Genomic DNA, 20,614 nt, shown 5'->3' on the forward strand with positions numbered 1-20,614 from the left:
CTGAGCTGTCAATAGAGGCCCCCCCAGCTGAGAACTGCTCCATTCTGGCTTCAAGAAAATGCCCGCTGCTATACAGTATAGGAACTCCAAAAACATGGCCGCCTGATCCCCTGTATGAGGCCACCTGAAAATGGCGACGGCGTCACGCGACTACTGTCAGCAGCAAGGTGCACCCCCCCCCGGGAAAATGTCACACAAAAAGGCAAGTGGAGCAGCGGTCAGCGCATTCCCTTCCTCCCTCCAGCCACAGCTCACCAATACCACAGAGAGAAACAATTCAACAGTTTAAAACAGTAACATTTCTCAATCATCCCAGAATGGGAGCGGGGGGGGTGCTAGTGTAGGGGTAACCCCGCTAGTGAGGGGGGGTTGCATCTGGGTAGGAAGGAACTATGGGAGGGCCTACCAACCCAGGGAGGAGCCTGCATCCACCCCAAATTTTCCCAAGGGAGAGGGGGGGACTCTACTCACCACACCTTTGGAACTAGGCGGGCACCACTCCGGGCAGGTCACCTCCCCATCTCGAAACGGGGGGTGCTGTGGGCCAAAGGTACGCTGCGACCCCGTCATGTGTGTCCTCGTGGGGTGTTTCACTCACAACCAGAGATGTATAGTAATGAAGTAGAACTACTTAAGTACTGTACTTAAGTACCGAAATGCGGTATCTGTACTTTCCTAGAGTAGAATTTTTTTCTCCTACTTCTACTTTTACTTCACTACATTTTTTCGATGATTTCGATACTTCTACTCAAGTATTTTTTTTTGTGCTGCATAGTTACTCGTTACTTTTAAAAAAATTACCACTGCCAGAACAGTAGATGGCAGGTTGCATAAAGCTCAAAAAAATGTGTATAATGTCATTTGTAAATCAGCGCATACGAAAATAAAGGCTGTGTATAATAAAAGCTGCTATACCAAATCTTTCCAATAAAAAGAAAATATGAAACAAACAAATAAATGGTGCTACAGCGCTTAAAGTGCATCAAGAAACTACTAACAAACACAGGTTAATCATTTGAATAAATCATTTGAAATAATAAAAAACGATATGATGTTCAAACTTTTGACTTCTTTCTTTAATAACTACATAACACAGTACTTGTACTTCTACTTTCAGTACTTGAGTAGAAATTTTTTTTCAAAACTACTGGTACTTTTTACTTTTAGTACTTAAGTAGCAAATTTTTTGAAAAAACTACTTGCAATACTTAAGTAAAAAAAATGTTGAATACTTTAGTACTTCTACTTAAGTAACTTTTTCTGCGAGCACTTCCACTTCTACTCAAGTCACTTTTTGATCGAACACTTGTACTTTTACTCAAGTAGAAATTTCAAGTACTTTATACAAGTCTGCTCACAACCCAGCCCCCGCCCTGTGGGGCTATGTCGTGGCCAACCTAGCGCGGAGCTGTGGTTTGCACGCACTTGCTGGCCAGACTGGGGAGACCATAATGCCCCGTACACACGTGCAGATTATCTGCAGACATTTGTCTGCAGACTTACCTTTTCTATGTAGTGCAAGGGCCTGCCGGATTGCATACAAATTGAAAGTGTTTAGGTTTGACCTCATATTATATGGTTTTGGTAAGTCTGCAGACAAAAGTCTGCAGATAATCTGCACGTGTGTATGGGGCATTAGGCTCTAGGATATCCTGTGCGTCACCCAGTCCGGCAGTTGATTGTAGGCCTCACTGGAACAGACTTGATTGCAGAAGAACAAACAACAAAAAGGGAAAAGTTCAGTTAAAAAAGGAAAAAATGCCAGGATCAGAGATCCCAGCAAGGAACTAGGTCCTTACTCCTGACTAGGCAGAAAAAAACTGAGATCCTATAGCAGGAAGTGGGAGTATACCCCCTGGGACTGCCCTATAGGCGTAGTCAAGCTTTTTCAACCCATTTCCGCCTAGTGTCCTACTCCTAAGAGCAGCATAACCCATCGGTCAATGAAGATATGAAGCTGTGTCTGTCGATGAATGAAAGAAAATTTTCATTTTTTTTTTTAAATAAAAAAAAAAAATGGCCCTTTAACCCCTTGCCGACCGCCGCACGACTATATACGGCGGCGGCCAGCCCCTCCTGGGCAAAGTGACGTATATATATGTCACTCGCCTGCGAGCCAATAGGGGGCGAGTGCACGCCACCGGAGGCGTGCTCCCGCCCCCGCTTGTTCACGGACATTCCAGCGCGAGTGACTGGCGGCTCGGATGTCCGCCGGCCACCAGCGATCGTCCGCTGCAGAGGGAGAAAGGCAGGCGGCTGATATAAGCCGCCTGTCATTCTCCCTGCTGTAACTGCAGAGATTATACGATCCTGCTATTTAGGATCATATGTCTCTGTGGTTACATGAAAAGCCACACCCCTTTACAGTAAGAAGCACGCCCCTAGGGACACATTTAACCCCTGCCTCTCCAATAAAGTTAACCCCTTCCCTGCATATGTATAGCACTGATTACTGTAGTAATGTCACTGGTACCCCCGAAAGTGTCAACAATGTCAGTCAAGGGTCCGATCTGTCCACCGCAATGTTGCAGTCCCGCAAAAAAAAAAAAAAAAAATTACTCGTTTAAAAAAAAAACACCAAAAATGACAAAAATCTTTCCCTTAGTTAGTAAACGCAATAACTTTTGCGCAAACCAATCAAAATACGCTTATTGCGATTTTTTTTACCTAACATATGTAGCAGAAAACAAATTGGCCAAAAAATGTTAAAAAAATTTTTAAAATTTTTTTGGGGAATTTCATATAAAAAAAATGTGAAAAATATTGTTATTTTTTCAAAACTGTCACTCTTTTTTAATCTATAGCCCAAAAAACAAAAATCGCACAGGTGATCAAATGCCACCAAAAGAAAGCTCTGTTTGTGGGAAAAAAAGGACGCCAATTTAATTTGGGTACAGCGTCGCACGACCGCGCAATTGTCTGTTAGAGTCGGTTCACACTGGGGCGACACGACTCTGTACTACTTCGGGGGCAATTTGTGCATTCCCATGCACCACGACTTCGGAGCAACTTGCATGGACTTCACATAATGGAAGTCTATGCCAGTCGCTCCGAGGTCGCCCCGAAGTAGTACAGGACCCTTTTTCTAAGTCGGAGCGACTTGTGTCGCTCCTATTAGAACAGGTCCTGTAGCGGTCAATCGACCGCGACTTGTCAGGCTGACAAGTCGCGCTAGTGTAGACCGGCTCTTAAAGTCACACAGTGCCGAATCGCAAAAAAGGGCCTTGGTCAGGAAGGGGGTAAAATCTTCCGGGGCATAAGTGGTTAAGCCTGTTTGGTGGAAGCGACGTCTGATGTCGCTACTGTCCTCCAAGGGCATAGAGTTGAGTGGGGGCCATCTTGCCCTGACTCGACTTCCTGCCCAGCCCCACAAAGGATCGGATCATTTTTCCCGTTACTGAAAAGAGGACCGCCGGCCGTGTAGAAAAATACGGGGGTTATGGCAGCTAGGTATTGCCATAACTCCGGTATTGAACGTCAAAGTAGCAATGGTGGGCAGTCCAAAAGTGGTTAAAGTGGAACTCAAGCCAGCAATTTAACAGTTTAAAAAAACAGTTACATTTCTGGAATGCCCAGAAATCGAACTGTCACACTGGTTATGTTCTCAATCAAACTGTCAAACAGCTGGTGTCATAACTGATCACATGTGCAGCAATATGGCAGTTACAGATCAAACAGATGGCAGCTTTCTTGGCTGAAAATGATAGAAGGGTTTAGTTTCGCTTTAACTCTGGGTGGTTTATTGCATGCAAATATCGTTAAAGAACAGACTGTATGATTGTAAGGTTCAATCGTAACAGTTACTAGATCCTGCATACTCAGTGCAGTATATGAAGAGGTCTCTGTATACTCCGATTAATATGACGTGTGTACACAGTGTAGTATATGGAGGGGTAACGTGTATACACAGTGCAGTATATACAGAGAGGTGACGTGTATACAGTGTAGTATATATGGAGGGATGACGTGTATACACAGTGTAGTATATGGAGGGATGACGTGTATACACAGTGTAGTATATGGAGGGATGACGTGTATACACAGTGCAGTATATACAGAGAGGTGACGTGTATACAGTGTAGTGTATATGGAGGGATGACGTGTATACACAGTATAGTATATATGGAGGGGTGACGTGTATACACAGTGCAGTATATACAGAGAGGTGACGTGTATACACAGTGTAGTATATATGGAGGGGTGACGTGTATACACAGTGTAGTATATATGGAGGGGTGACGTGTATACACAGTGTAGTATATATGGAGGGGTGACGTGTATACACAGTGTAGTATATATGGAGGGGTGACGTGTATACACAGTGTAGTATATATGGAGGGGTGACGTGTATACACAGTGTAGTATATATGGAGGGATGATGTGTATACACAGTGTAGTATATATGGAGGGATGATGTGTATACACAGTGTAGTATATATGGAGGGGTGACGTGTATACACAGTGTAGTATATACGGAGGGGTGACGTGTATAAACAGTGTAGTATATATGAATGGGGTGACGTGTATACACAGTGTAGTATATACAGAGGGGTGACGTGTATACACAGTGTAGTATATACGGAGGGGTGACGTGTATACACAGTGTAGTATATACAGAGGGATGATGTGTATACACAGTGTAGTATATACGGAGGGGTGACGTGTATACACAGTGTAGTATATACAGAGGGATGATGTGTATACACAGTGTAGTATATACAGAGGGATGATGTGTATACACAGTGTAGTATATACGGAGGGGTGACGTGTATACACAGTGTAGTATATACAGAGGGATGATGTGTATACACAGTGTAGTATATACGGAGGGGTGACGTGTATACACAGTGTAGTATATACGGAGGGGTGACGTGTATACACAGTGTAGTATATACAGAGGGATGATGTGTATACACAGTGTAGTATATACGGAGGGGTGACGTGTATACACAGTGTAGTATATACAGAGGGATGACGTGTATACACAGTGTAGTATATACGGAGGGGTGACGTGTATACACAGTGTAGTATATACGGAGGGGTGACGTGTATACACAGTGTAGTATATACAGAGGGGTGACGTGTATACACAGTGTAGTATATACAGAGGGGTGACGTGTATACACAGTGTAGTATATACAGAGGGGTGATGTGTATACACAGTGTAGTATATACAGAGGGGTGATGTGTATACACAGTGTAGTATATGGAGGAGTGACGTGTATACACAGTGTAGTATATATGGAGGGGTGACGTGTATACATAGTGTAGTATATATGGAGGGGTGACGTGTATACACAGTGTAGTATATATGGAGGAGTGATGTGTATACACAGTGTAGTATATATGGAGGGGTAACGTGTATACACAGTGTAGTATATATGGAGGGGTAACGTGTATACACAGTGTAGTATATGAATGGGATGACGTGTATACACAGTGTAGTATATACAGAGGGGTGACGTGTATACACAGTGTAGTATATATGAATGGGATGACGTGTATACACAGTGTAGTATATGAATGGGATGACGTGTATACAGGATATATATAGGCCGCACTCACCGGGGACAGGGGGACCCTCCATAGGGAAGGTTCGGCGTTCTCCGCCCGGCTGAGAAGGAACGATCCGGTCACTATGAGGGTCACACACAGCCAGCTACACCGCCACCTCCCTGTCAGCGCCATCCCGACACCGGAACCGGGTCCAGCGTGTCACTTCCTGCAACATCACCGTCACGTGACCCGGAACCCAGTGATTGGGGGAGGTAAACACAAGACTACTGTGTGTGTGTCACATGTGTGTCCTCATTGTACTGACTGCACCCATCCCCCACCGGGCCAGACCTCCTGACAGGGACATAGAGGGCAAGGGGGGAAGGCCACTTCCGGTGACACCATAGGAGGGGAACACCGGGGACAGAGGTAGAGCTGATTGGCTCGGCGCCCATTGGTGTGCACTGAATACAGAGCTCTGTGTCCGGGTCAGAGTTCACAGATTTCTCCTGATTGCAGGATCAGTGTCAGGCCAGTGCCCCCAGTATCAATCACAGGACTATGTGCCTTCCCAGTGTCCCCATATTCTACTACTGACAGTTCACACTGCATGCCCCTCCCCCACTAAACTTGCCAAATGTCATTGGCTAAAGATGGACACATTCTATTTCTGGTACAAAACAGTGGGAGGTGTTACTAAATCTGGTGCAGCTGTGCACAGTAACCAATCAGCTTCCAGGTTTTATTGTCAAAGCTTTGCTTAATAAGTTGAAGTTAGAAGCTGATTGGTTACTTTGCACAGCTGCACCAGATTCTAAATGCATCAGATTTGGTAAAACTCCCCTAGAGTGACATTTATTACAAGTCAAATCATTTGAGTATTTTTCATACAGTGCTATAAAACAAAATGAATAAATAGGGGTTTACATGTAGAACATAGGAAAGAAGAAAGGGGCGGGGGGGAGGGGGGGTGTTAAAATAAGAACTTCAGGCATTTTTTAATGCTATGATTTGGTGACTTTTAATAAATGGGACACCCAGTCCGGAGTCCAAAGTTCCTAATAATACAGAGGGGAAGGAGGAAGAGGATGAGCGGAACTTCTGGTTTTAAGTGAAGTTCCACTTTAATGAGAACTAATAAGTGTTCCAAAACAATGCAAATCATATCACTGGGCCGCCCCCCAAACCTGTGCCAGTAGGATCAGCATGTGAAAAGACTAGGGCAAGACAGATAGGATCGGCCTGTCAGGCTCCAGCAGACTTCAAGAAAATGGCGGCCGTCTGCACACAGACACTGACTCCCTGTTGTATGAATGTGAATGATATGAATAAATGATAGCCACCTGTAGAGAATCCCTCAGACGCGTTTCGCCCTTTTCAGGGCTTAATCATGGGTGCCATTTTAATGCTGGATTTTACTCTTGAGCATTTTCAGGCAATTTTGAAGCATTTTTATTTACCAAATGAAAGGTCAGCTTTGAAACTTTTTTCATGAGTTTTCAGGCAACTTTGTTCTTACATAGCTACATATTTACATAGGTTGTAAAGACACAAGTCCATCTGGATCAACCAAGTGTTTTGACCAATGGAGAGCAGTATCATCTGTCATTTCTTATGTGGTCATCGTCCTTGTATCTTCTCCCAGTAATTGTGTGTGATGTTGGAGCTCTTAAATAGAGATGTATAGAACTGTTCGCCGGCGAACAGTTCCCGGCGAACTTAGCATGTTCGCGTTCGCCGCTGCCGGCGAACATATGCGATGTTCGGTCCGCCCCCCATAAGACATCATTGAGGCAAACTTTGACCCTGAACTTTATAGTCAGCAGACACATTTCCAGCCAATCAGCATACCTCCCTCCCACACCCTCCCACCTCCTATAAATAAGCAAGGGCAGCATCCATCTTAGATCATTCTGAAGCAGTGTGTGTAGTGGGAGTAGGGAGAGAGCTGCTGCTGCTGCTGCTGTTAAGCTAGGGACAGTTAGTCAGTGTTCCTGGTCTTGCAGTGTTCTTGGTCCACTACTGCTGTAATATCAGCACCCCAAAAAGCCCTTCTAAGGGCTGGTATTTGTGTTTTTTTTTTTTATATATATATATATATATATATATATATATATATATATATATATATATATATATATATACCTAGCGTCCCCAAAAGCCCTTTTAAGGGCTGGTAATTGAGGATTTTTTTATTTATATATATACATATATATATAGTGTCCCCAAAAGCCCTTTTAAGGGCTGGTAAGGTAATAGATTTTTTTCTTTATATATATATCTATATATATCTATTGTACACTGCAGTTGCCTGCCCGCTGTGTGTGAGAGGCCACAGACCCACCACAGACTGTACTGTGTGCACACCACACTCATTTCGGGTGGCACAGGCACAGTACCTGGCATTTTAAAAAATATTTTTTTTTCCTCTGTCATAATTGCAGTGAGTGCTGTGTCAGGTCCACAGAGTGCACTGTACCCACTGCAGTGCACTGCCCACCACTGATATATATACGTTGGCACAGCATCTTGTTGCAATAAATTGAAAAAAAAAATATTTTTTATTATTGCAGTTGCCTGGGCTGCCAGTGACTGTCAGGTCCACAGAGTGTACTGTGCCCACTGCAGTGCCACTGTGTGCCCACCCACCACTGATATATAAGGTGGCACAGCAGCTTGCAAAGTAAAAAAAATATATATATTTTTTTAAATTGCAGTTGCCTGGGTGCCAGTGACTGCTGTCAGGTCCACAGAGAGTGTACTGTGCCACTGCCCACCCACCACTGATATATAAGGTGGCACAGCAGCTTGCAAAGTAAAAAAAATATATATATTTTTTTAAATTGCAGTTGCCTGGGTGCCAGTGACTGCTGTCAGGTCCACAGAGAGTGTACTGTGCCACTGCCCACCCACCACTGATATATAAGGTGGCACAGCAGCTTGCAAAGTAAAAAAAATATATATATTTTTTTAAATTGCAGTTGCCTGGGTGCCAGTGACTGCTGTCAGGTCCACAGAGAGTGTACTGTGCCACTGCACACCCACCACTGATATATAAGGTGGCACAGCAGCTTGCAAAGTAAAAAAAATATATATATTTTTTTAAATTGCAGTTGCCTGGGTGCCAGTGACTGCTGTCAGGTCCACAGAGAGTGTACTGTGCCACTGCCCACCCACCACTGATATATAAGGTGGCACAGCAGCTTGCACTCATAGTACAACAGTAACAACACATTAAAAAAAAAATGACAGGCAGAGGCAGGCCACCCCGCAAGGGCCGTCGTGGTCGTGGTGCTGTGATTTCCTTAGGCCCTAGAATAATGCCCAGTGTTCAGAGGCCACCACAGACCCTGAACTCAAAAAATTCTGAGGCCATAGTTGACTGGCTTACACAGGACACCCAATCGTCTACAGCTTCCGCTCGGAACCCTAATGCACCATCCTCCTCCAGCTCAGCTTCGGGCACCTCTCAATTTACCACTCGCCAGCCCGCCGGCACCACCACCAACACTAGCACCACAGCCGCTTCACTTGATCCGTCAGAGGAGTTATTTTCACATCAGTTTGAAGAAATAAGTGATGCGCAACTATTAGTGCCAGAGGATGTAGATAACGGGGATATGTCTCAGTCAGGCAGCATTATACACATGGACGTACATTGTGATGATGATGATGTTGTACCTGCTGCTGCTGCCTTTGCTGAGTTGTCAAGTGAAGCGGCTGATGATGACGATGTGTCTGTGGATGTCACCTGGGTGCCTGCTCGAAGAGCAGAAGAAGAGGGGGAAAGTTCAGATGGGGAGACAGAGAGGAGGAGGAGACGAGTTGGAAGCAGGGGGAGGAGGTCATCGCAAGGAGCTAGTGGCGCAGTCAGACAGCATGTAGATTCGGCACCCGGGGTCAGCCAGACAGCACGCCAATCAACGCAAGCTGTTGCCACCACCAGAATGCCGTCCTTGCAAAGCTCAGCAGTGTGGCATTTTTTTTGTGTGTCTGCCTCTGATATCAGCGATGCCATTTGTAACCTGTGCCAAAAGAAACTGAGTCGTGGGAAGTCCAACACCCACCTAGGTACAACTGCTTTGCGAAGGCACATGATCTCACATCACAAACGCCTATGGGATCAACACATGAGTAAAAGCAGCACACAAACTGAAAGCCACCATCCTCCTCCTGGTCCAGCATCTTCAGCCACGTCAACCACTGCTGTCCTCCATGCCCCCTATCAACAACCCGCCCCTCCGCCTCTCACCTTCAGCAGTTCCTGCTCGTCACCTGCCCACAGTCAGGTGTCTGTGAAGGAAATGTTTGAGCGTAAAAAGCCAATCTCGCAGAGTCACCCCCTTGCCCGGCGTCTGACAGCTGGCTTGTCGGAACTCTTAGCCCGCCAGCTTTTACCATACAAGCTGGTGGAGTCTGAGGCCTTCAAAAAATTTGTCGCTATTGGGACACCGCAGTGGAAGGTACCCGGCCAAAATTATTTTTCACAAAAGGCAATCCCCAACCTGTACTCTATTGTGGAAAAGGAAATCATGTCACGTCTGGCACACAGTGTTGGGGCAAGGGTCCATCTGACCACTGATAGCTGGTCTGCAAAGCACGGTCAGGGCAGGTATATAACGTACACTGCGCATTGGGTAAACCTGCTGGCGGCTGCCAAGCATGGAATGCGTGGCTCTGCTGCAGAGGAGTTGGTGACACCGCCACGACTTGCAGGCAGGCCTGCTGCCACCTCCTCTACTCCTCCTACTCCATCCTCTTTGCTAACCTCCTCGGCTGAGTCCTCTTCTGCTGTTGCGTCTTGCTCCACACCAACTGCACCCCCCCAGCTCCCCAGGGGCTATTCCACATGCCGGATACGACAGTGTCACGCTGTCTTGGGGTTGACTTGCCTGAAAGCAGAGAGTCACACCGGACCAGCACTACTGTCCGCCCTGAATGCACAGGTGGATCAGTGGCTGACCCCGCACCAACTGGAGATCGGCAAAGTGGTGTGTGACAACGGGAGCAATTTGTTGGCGGCATTGAATTTGGGCAAGTTGACACATGTGCCGTGCATGGCACATGTGTTGAATCTGATTGTGCAACGTTTTGTGCAGAAGTACCCAGGCTTACAGGACGTCCTCAAGCAGGCCAGGAAGGTGTGTGGCCATTTCAGGCGTTCCTACACGGCCATGGCGCACTTTGCAGATATTCAGCGGCGAAACAACATGCCAGTGAGGCGCTTGATTTGCGACAGCCCGACACGTTGGAATTCAACACTGCTAATGTTCGACCGCCTGCTCCAACAAGAAAAAGCGGTCAACGAGTATTTGTATGACCGGGGTGCTAGGACAGCCTCTGCGGAGCTGGGTATTTTTTTGCCACGCTACTGGACGCTCATGCGCAATGCCTGTAGGCTCATGCGTCCTTTTGAGGAGGTGACAAACCTAGTGAGTCGCACTGAAGGCACCATCAGCGACATCATCCCATATGTTTTTTTCCTGGAGCGTGCCCTGCGAAGAGTGCTGGATCAGGCCGTAGATGAGCGTGAAGAGGAAGAGGAAGAGTTGTGGTCACCATCACCACCACCAGAAACAGCCTTACCATCGATTGCTGGACCTGCGGCAACACTGGAAGAGGAGTGTGAGGAAGAGGAGTCAGAGGAGGAATGTGGCTTTGAGGAGGAGGAACACCAACCACAGCAGGCATCCCAGGGTGCTCGTTGTCACCTATCTGGTACCCGTGGTGTTGTACGTGGCTGGGGGGAAGAACACACCTTCAATGACATCAGTGAGGACGAGGAATTGGACATGAGTAGCTCGGCATCCAACCTTGTGCAAATGGGGTCTTTCATGCTGTCATGCCTGTTGAGAGACCCTCGTATAAAAAGGCTGAAGGAGAACGACCTGTACTGGGTGGCCACGCTACTAGACCCCCGGTATAAGCAGAAAGTCTGTGATATGTTACCCAATTACCGGCAGTCGCAAAGGATGCAGCAGCTACAAAATAAGTTAAAAACTATGCTTTACACAGCGTATAAGGGTGATGTCACAGCACAACGGGAATCCAACAGGGGAAGAGGTGAAAGTAATCCTCCTCCTACCACCACAACCACGCCGGCAAGGACAGGACGCTTTACAGACGTCTTGTTGATGGAGGACATGCGGAGCTTTTTTAGTCCTATGCATCGCCACAGCCCTTCGGGGTCCACCCTCAGAGAACGACTCGACCGACAGGTAGCAGACTACCTTGCCTTAACTGCAGATATCGACACTCTGAGGAGCGATGAACCCCTTGACTACTGGGTGTGCAGGCTTGACCTGTGGCCTGAGCTATCCCAGTTTGCCATTGAACTTCTGGCCTGCCCCGCTTCAAGTGTGCTGTCAGAAAGGACCTTCAGCGCAGCAGGAGGTATTGTCACTGAGAAGAGAAGTCGCCTAGGTCAAAAAAGTCTTGATTACCTCACGTTTATTAAGATGAATGAGGCATGGATCCCGAAGGGACTGACAGTGGGGGATGCATTTGACTAAAAAAGGCCTGGTGATGACTGAGATGCCTTGGCCTAAAAATGGTCCACACGCTGCTGTATATAATCATTCTCTGCATGCCGGATGACTTACGTGACGTCTCCGCCACCAACTACGGTTCAAGCCGCAATGTTTTAGTGCACTTTCTGCCTTAAAACCTCAATTTTTCAGGCCGCTGCTACAGCAGCGGCTGCAACAATACCTACTTTTTCATGCATGTGTACATGCCTAATTTTTCTGGCCTCTGGTGCTACACTGTGGCTGCAAAAAAACAAAAAACAAAAAAAAAGGCACATACATGTGTCAATTCCCCTTCGTGATCGTTACCTTGTCGTGGTGAAGGGGCTTGCGTATCACAATGAAGCGATCACCTCTAGGATTGTGTTGGCACACCCCAGATGATAAGGTCGTTGCTTCATTGTGTACAGACCAAAAGCGATCCGCAGGATAATTTTTCATAAAAAAAAACATTCATTTTCTTTCATTCTTTCTGCGGAGCTGGGTATTTTTTGGCCGCGTTACTGAATGCTCATGAACAATGGCTGTAGGCTCATGCGTCCTTTTGCGGAGATGACAACCCTGGTGGTCAGTCGAACCCAAGGCAACATCATCGACCTCATCCCATATGCGTTTTTTCTGGAGCGTGCCCTGCGAAGAGTACTGGATCAGGCTGTAGATGAGCATGAAGAGGAAGAGTTGTGGTCCTCATCACCACCAGAAGCAGCCTTGTCGTTGTCAATTGCTGGACCTGTGGCAACGCAGAGAGAGGAGTCTGAAGAAGAGAAGTCAGAGGAGGAAGGTGGCTTTGAGGAGGTGGAATACCAGCCACAGCAGGCGTCCCAGGGGGCTTGTTCTCACCTTTCGGGGACCCTTGGTGTTGTATGTGGCTGGGTGGAGGAAGAGACCTTCAATGATGTCAGTGAGGACAAGGAACGGGACATGGCTAGCTTGGTATCCAACCTTGTGCAAATTGGGAGTTTGCGGTTGTGCAAATGGACTGACTGACTGTTAAACGGGGAGTTTGGTCTGTCAGAGTTTGGTCTGTCACTGTGAAGCGGGCGACGGGCGTAACCCTTACACTACTTGACCGATAAAACATCATACCTGATCGTATTCACACACTGGATGTTTTAGTGCTGGTTTACACTGCCGCTACCACTAAAGTAGCGTCGCTTCCAGTGCGACTTTGGCGCGACTTAGCGCGACTTTGGCGCGACCTCATCGCGAGGTGACTTTTTATTTGGCCAATCACAATATCATGTTTTGTGACCGTCACCTAATTTCCTTTTCCTGTTTTTTGTTTTACATATTTCCCCATGTGTGCAGTGTTGTCTGTGTCATAGCTCAACTGATAGGCATGTTTGCCTTGGCATATCATATTTCAGCTTGCCAGAAAGAAAAAAAGACAGCTGGAAAGACACTGCATTAGTTTTCTACTAAAAATCATAAGAAAAATGATGTTTTTTTTGGGTTGTGGACATACTACAGAGCTGAAACTTGACAGGTACACTTTTTAGACCCCCCAGACACTAAATACAAAAAATGACATGCCTGCCTAAAAAAATGCCCGATAAATGCCTGCAAGAGAAAAAGCCAGCCGCAGAGAAGCCGTATTCCTGAAAATATAAGAAAAATGCTGTTTTTTAGGGGTTCTGGACATGCTACAGAGCTGAAACTTGACAGGTACACTTTTTAGACCCCCCAGACACTAAATACAAAAAATGACATGCCTGCCTAAAAAAATGCCCGATAAATGCCTGCAAGAGAAAAAGCCAGCCGCAGAGAAGCCGTATTCCTGAAAATATAAGAAAAATGCTGTTTTTTAGGGGTTCTGGACATGCTACAGAGCTGAAACTTGACAGGTACACTTTTTAGACCCCCCAGACACTAAATACAAAAAATGACATGCCTGCCTAAAAAAATGCCCGATAAATGCCTGCAAGAGAAAAAGCCAGCCGCAGAGAAGCCATATTACTGAAAATATAAGAAAAATGCTGTTTTTTAGGGGTTCTGGACATGCTACAGAGCTGAAACTTGACAGGTACACTTTTTAGACCCCCAGACACTAAATACAAAAAATGACATGCCTGCCTAAAAAAATGCCCGATAAATGCCTGCAAGAGAAAAAGACAGCCGCAGAGAAGCCGTATTACTGAAAATATAAGAAAAATGCTGTTTTTTAGGGGTTCTGGACATGCTACAGAGCTGAAACTTGACAGGTACACTTTTTAGACCCCCCAGACACTAAATACAAAAAATGACATGCCTGCCTAAAAAAATGCCCGATAAATGCCTGCAAGAGAAAAAGCCAGCCGCAGAGAAGCCGTATTACTGAAAATATAATAAAAATGCTGTTTTTTAGGGGTTCTGGACATGCTACAGAGCTGAAACTTGACAGGTACACTTTTTAGACCCCCCAGACACTAAATACAAAAAATGACATGCCTGCCTAAAAAAATGCCCGCTAAATGCCTGCAAGAGAAAAAGCCAGCCGCAGAGAAGCCGTATTCCTGAAAATATAAGAAAAATGCTGTTTTTTAGGGGTTCTGGACATGCTACAGAGCTGAAAATTGACAGGTACACTTTTTAGACCCCCCAGACACTAAATACAAAAAATGACATGCCTGCCTAAAAAAATGCCCGCTAAATGCCTGCAAGAGAAAAAGCCAGCCGCAGAGAAGCCATATTCCTGAAAATATAAGAAAAATGCTGTTTTTTAGGGATTCTGGACATGCTACAGAGCTGAAACTTGACAGGTACACTTTTTAGACCCCCCAGACACTAAATACAAAAAATGACATGCCTGCCTAAAAAAATGCCCGCTAAATGCCTGCAAGAGAAAAAGCCAGCCGCAGAGAAGCCATATTCCTGAAAATATAAGAAAAATGCTGTTTTTTAGGGGTTCTGGACATGCTACAGAGCTGAAAATTGACAGGTACACTTTTTAGACCCCCCAGACACTAAATACAAAAAATGACATGCCTGCCTAAAAAAATGCCTGATAAATGCCTGCAAGAGAAAAAGCCAGCCGCAGAGAAGCCATATTCCTGAAAATATAAGAAAAATGCTGTTTTTTAGGGGTTCTGGACATGCTACAGAGCTGAAACTTCACAGGTACACTTTTTAGACCCGCCAGATGCTAAATCCAAAGAAATTTTTTATTTTTATTTTTTTTTAATTTTTCCAATAATTGGCTCTCTATCAAAAAATTATAATTTTTAAGAACTTTTTTTTGCGTGATCCCTCTCCGGCATGCCACAGTCCAGGTGTTAGTCCCCTTGAAACAACTTTTCCATCACTATTGTGGCCAGAAAGAGTCCCTGTGTGTTTTAAAATTCGCCTGCCTATTGAAGTCTATGGCGGTTCGCCCGGTTCGCCGGTTCGCGAACATTTGCCGATGTTCGCGTTCGCCGTTCGCGAACGGCGAATTTTAGGTTCGCGACATCACTACTCTTAAACCATTTCCGACATGCCCGTTTCTTCCCAGTTATAGTTACATACTTAGTTACATAGTAGGTGAGGTTGAATAAAGACAATAGTCCATCCAGTTCAACCTGTGTAGGTGTGTGTGGCTGTAATCATCTTGCATACCCCTGAATGTTCTGATCCTTAAGATGTACGTCTAAGAGTCTTATGAAAGCCACCATACTACCCGCAGAAACCACCTCTTGTGGTAGAGAATTCCACAATCTTGTAGCCCTAACAGTAAAGAACCCCCCTCGTTGCCTGAGGTTAAAACGCTTCTCTTCTAATCGCATTGTATGCCCTCGAGTCCTCATGCAATCCTTCCGACTGAATAACTTTTTTTCTATGCTGAGATCACCATTGAGATATTTATAAATTGCTATCATGTCCCCCCTCAGATGTCTCTTCTCCAGGGAGAATAAATCAAGCGATTGCAGACGCTCCTTATAATTAAGGTCCTCCAATCCCCTAATTAGTTTAGTTGCCCTTCTCTGGACTCTCTCCAGCTCCAACACATCCCTCCTGAGGACTGGCGACCAGAACTGGACGGAATACTCCAGATGCGGTCGGACCAGAGTTTTATAAAGTGGTAGGATTATAGTCTTATCTCTGGAATACATCCCCTTCTTTATGCATGCTAATATTCTGCCTGCTTTGGCAGCTGCCGCTTGACATTGCATGCTATTGCTTAGTCTATCATCTACCAAGACTCCCAGATCTTTCTCCATTTTTGATTCCCCCAAGGGTTCCCCTCCTAACGTGTATTGTGCTTTTATGTTTTTAGTCCCCAAGTGCAAAACCTTACACTTCTCTACGTTAAACCTCATTTGCCATGTCGTTGCCCAGTCCCTCTGCTGGTTGCCATGATTGTTGTAATGGGCAACAATGGGGTCTTAGAGATTCTTGTGGGTACTCAGCAGATGGATGAAAGTCTCCACATCCAGCATGGACACTCCTGAATCGTCCATTTAGTTCACAGAGGTTGCTAGGAGGAGAAGACTGATGGTTATTAGGGATGAGCTCAGGTGTGTTTGGACACAAGTCTGAACCCGCCTGAGCTATCCCACCAGAAACTGTCAAAGCCAACAGCCGACCATGGACAGCAGAGCAGTATGGCCAACTGTCCATAAATTTACAGACAGTTTGTAAATTACAGGCTCTTGTCTCCTGTCCATGAATGTCTACAGGAGAAAAGTGCCCTCAAAAAATCTCCATGTAGACAACTCTGAACTTCACATGTGCAGTTCCAGAGCCAGCCAATTAGAGAACTGCTGAGCTAGGCCTTGGATCGGGCAGCATGGTGTGCCAGTTAGGTCCGTACAGGGCTTTTCTTCTCATGAAATAGGGGCAGGGATTCAATCACGACCCCCCCCCCCCAAAGCCTTCCTTCCCCACCTACAAACAGACCCTTCAAACCGCATCAAATAGTGGGTGTGGTCAAATTTCACTAACAGTGGAAGGGTCTTAAAGGGGCATTAAATACCAGGAAGGCATAGTACAGTACATAGTAAGCAGTGCTGGGATAAGGTCATCTAGAGCCCAGGGCGAACATGCTAAACAACCCCCCCCCAAAGATGTATGAGCATCATGTTTCAGCAAAAATCCCCCCACAAAAACACTGAGCATTAATCTGCATGATTACACCCTTAGCATAAATCCCCCCCCCCTCCAAGTACAAAATCGCCCCCCTGCTGAAATACCCCCCCCCCTCATTCACCAAATCCCCTTGGCTCAAATGCCCCCACCCCCCAAGAAAATGTACCCCCCCACCACAAATCCTTTACCCCTATATTGCGCCCTCCTTTTACACATCTTCTCTCCCCCACTTCAAATTTCCCCCTCCCAGCAGAAATTCCCCCCAAATCCCCCCATCTAGCACAAACCTTCTTCCCCCACCCCCCTTCCTAACACAAATCCCCCTAAATCACCACTCCCAAACTTCCTCTCCTAAAGCAATACTTACCTCCTGCTGCCCCCAAATTCCACCTTCCAACATGAATCTCCCCCCAATCTCCTTGTGGTGCCCCCTCACCTCACATATACCACAGTGCCCAGGGCAGCCGTCCCTTCCGCCCACCCCTTGTCCCGGCCCTGATAGTAAGTACAGAGTGCAGAGTTGGGGGGGTTGGGGGTGTTACACACAAAATTCAGAGTTAAGCCTTCTTCCACAGATGCACATCTCACTTTCACTCTTTTTCTTCTCTAATACCTCCCCACACACTGTAGGTGTCTCTGCCTCTGTCACTTGTAAACACAGAAGCCGGACTTGTGTTTACTAGTAATAGTGGTGAACAGGGAACAGAGCGCCTGAGCCAGAGGTGGAGGAACTGAGTTCCACCAAGTTCCAGCTGTAAAAAAGCCCTGGGTCAGTATCTATTTGGAGACAGGCACAATTTTCATACTTTTGGCTCTGTATGCCACCAGAATAAAATAAAAAAAAAAAACAATTTTAATGAATTTGAAGTGCAGACTTTCAGCTTTATTTCAAGGGGTTGAACAAAAATATCAAGTACAAATTTTAGGAACTGCAACCATTTTTATACACATTCCCCCCATTTTCAGAGGCTCAAATGTAATTGGACAAATGAATATAATCATAAATAATGTTAATTTTTAATATTTTGTTGAGCATCCTTTACTGGCAGGTATGAGCTCAGGTGTGTTCGAGTTTGCATGTGCCCGATCCCGCCAGGAAGCCGACACTGCACTCCGCTAATCACAGGCAGTGAGACATTTCCAGATCCACAGCTGCACAGAAGGGGAAATGTATCACTGCCTGTGATTAGCGGAGTGCAGTGCCAGCTTCCTGGCGGGATCGGGCACGTAGGAACTCAAACATGCCCGAGCTCATCTCTATTTACTGGCAATGACTGCCTGAAGTCTGGAACCCATGGCCATTACTAAAGACTTGGTTTCCTCCTTTCTGATGCTTTGCCTGGCTCTAACTGCAGCTGTCTTCAGTTGTTCTTTGTTTGTGGGTCTTTCTGTCTTTAGTTTTGCCTTCAGAAAGTGAAATGCAATTTGGGTTGAGATCGGGTGATTGACTCGGCCATTACAGAATATTCAACTTCTTTTCCTTCAAAAGCTCCTGGGTTGCTTTTGCAGTGTGTTTTGGATCATTGAGGAGTCTGGGGTGAATGTGGCTCTCATCTGGACTGAATTTTTCATGTTTTGTCAGTAAAGGCAGTAATTGGGGGTTGGCAAAACAGCTTTGTCATACATTTAATCACTTACCGCAAACTGACGTATATATACGTCAGGTAACTTTGCGGGGTTATCCCGGGATGATGCCTCTAGCTAGAGGCATCATCCCAGTACTGTGGTTTAGTGCCAACGGTCTGCTTTCCGTCTGTAACGACCGATGCGGCTCAGGAGCCGCTTGATCGTTACCCGGGTGAGCGGGAGGGGACGTCCCCCCCCTCCCGCCGCCTTCAGTGACTTTTAACGGGACTTTAGCCGGGACGTCCGCCGGCTGGATGGAGTCCCGATCAAAGCCGGAAATGGCTTTGATCGGGTCTCCGATGACGTAACCCGGAGGCGGCGTCCATGACGTCACTTCCGGGTTACTGTGCGGCAAAAGGCAGCAAATTTAAAAAATGGCTGTATGCAAAAACTCAGTTTTCGGCGTTTTGCATACATGGAAGTGTAGTGGAGGGGTGGAGGGTCTTTTAGACCCTCGATCCCTCCATAAAGAGTACCTGTCACTGCATATTGGTGTCACAAGGGATGTTTACATTGCTTGTGACAGCAATAAAAGTGATCAGATTTTTTATTTTTTTTTAAAAACTGTAATAAGAGCGTGAGCAATAATTTAAAAAAAAAGAGCTACACTCTAACTCTAAACTGGTAATCGTTAAAAAAATTTAAAGCATCGCCTATTGAGATTTCTATTGACCGTGGTTTGTCGCCATTCCACGGGTGCACGCAATTTTAAACCGTAACATGTTGAGTATCTATTTACTCGGCGTGACATCATATTTCACAATATACAAAAAAAATGGGCTAACTTTACTGTTTAGTATTTTTTAAATGCAGTGAAATGTGATTTTTCAAAAATTTTCCAAAAAAATGGGGTTTTAAAGACCGCTGCGCAAATACCGCGTGACAAAAAATATTGCAATGACTGCCATTTTATTCTCCAGAGTCTTTGCTAAAAAAAATATATAATATTTGGGGGTTCTGAGTAGTTTTCTAGGAAAAAATACTGGTTTTAACTTGTAAACAAAAAGTGTCCGAAATAGGGCTGGGGCTTAAGTGGTTAAAGGTGCTCCTATTGAAATCTTTGGGGCCAAAAATGCACTATTCCGCCCAAAAAAAGCTCATGCTCAGGTGTGAACACGCAGCAATTAATATAATGGGAAACTTTATTTTCAGCACTGTTGTGCTTCAAGAAGCAAAGGACAAATCTCTCAGATGTTAACAGAGGTTAAGGTCCATCTATAATATATGGGTAGAGGAATAAACCCATGTGAGGTCACAATCGCACTATAGTGATGTCCCTTGAAATTGTAGTGCGACTGTGACCTCCTAAAATTTAGAGGTCCAAATCTTTAGTGAGCACAAATATTTTTCTCACAAGTAGTTGTGAAGGTGAAGGTCATCGTCTTTTTCGGCCTGCTCTGGAACACTTGACAATTTCTGATTATTGGTCAAATATTTGATATCTAATGCTGAATTAAAGGGACTGTATATAACACTGATATATGTTAGATCACATTAGTGGGGATGAGGAACTGATTTTTGATATCTGTTGTTACGCAAGAGACACGTTATAATTGTTGATTAATATTGCACATTTTTGTTTTAATTTTAAATTTGGAAAATACCACATTATGGCCACTAGATGGAGCTGACAAGCCTAGTGAATATGATCCCCACTCAGCAGTCACCCAGCCAGTTTAGTTACATTTTGGATTTCATCATCCTGGGTTACACAATGACCTATTGGCCTTCTCTTTTGTTCTATCTGTATTCAACTCTCCTCATTACAGGGAAAAAGGTTAGCTGATTATTATGCTGGACTTAAATGGCACCAACAGTCTGCACAGTGCTTTACAATATAAAGGGAGACATTAAGTAGATAATACAATAAAATAAAAGAGGGTTAGGAGGGCACTGCTCATAAGAGCCTAGAATTTAATAGG

General features: G+C 45.4%; 1 protein-coding gene across 3 annotated transcripts in view; it reads left to right on the forward strand.

The window, feature by feature from the left end:
• The first annotated feature begins 5,571 nt into the window (after positions 1–5,571).
• Positions 5,572–20,614, forward strand: part of GANC (glucosidase alpha, neutral C) — a 183,876-nt gene continuing 168,833 nt past the window's right edge. For all 3 annotated transcript variants that reach the window (XM_082242918.1, XM_082242920.1, XM_082242919.1), the window contains exon 1: positions 5,572–5,768. In XM_082242918.1, coding sequence (XP_082099044.1) covers positions 5,639–5,768 — 130 coding nt within the window. In that variant the 5' untranslated portion in view covers positions 5,572–5,638. The remainder of the gene's footprint in view (positions 5,769–20,614) is intronic.

The sequence above is a fragment of the Pelophylax lessonae genome, assembly GCF_965119305.1.
Source record: "Pelophylax lessonae genome assembly, chromosome: 13".
NCBI lineage: Eukaryota > Metazoa > Chordata > Amphibia > Anura > Ranidae > Pelophylax > Pelophylax lessonae.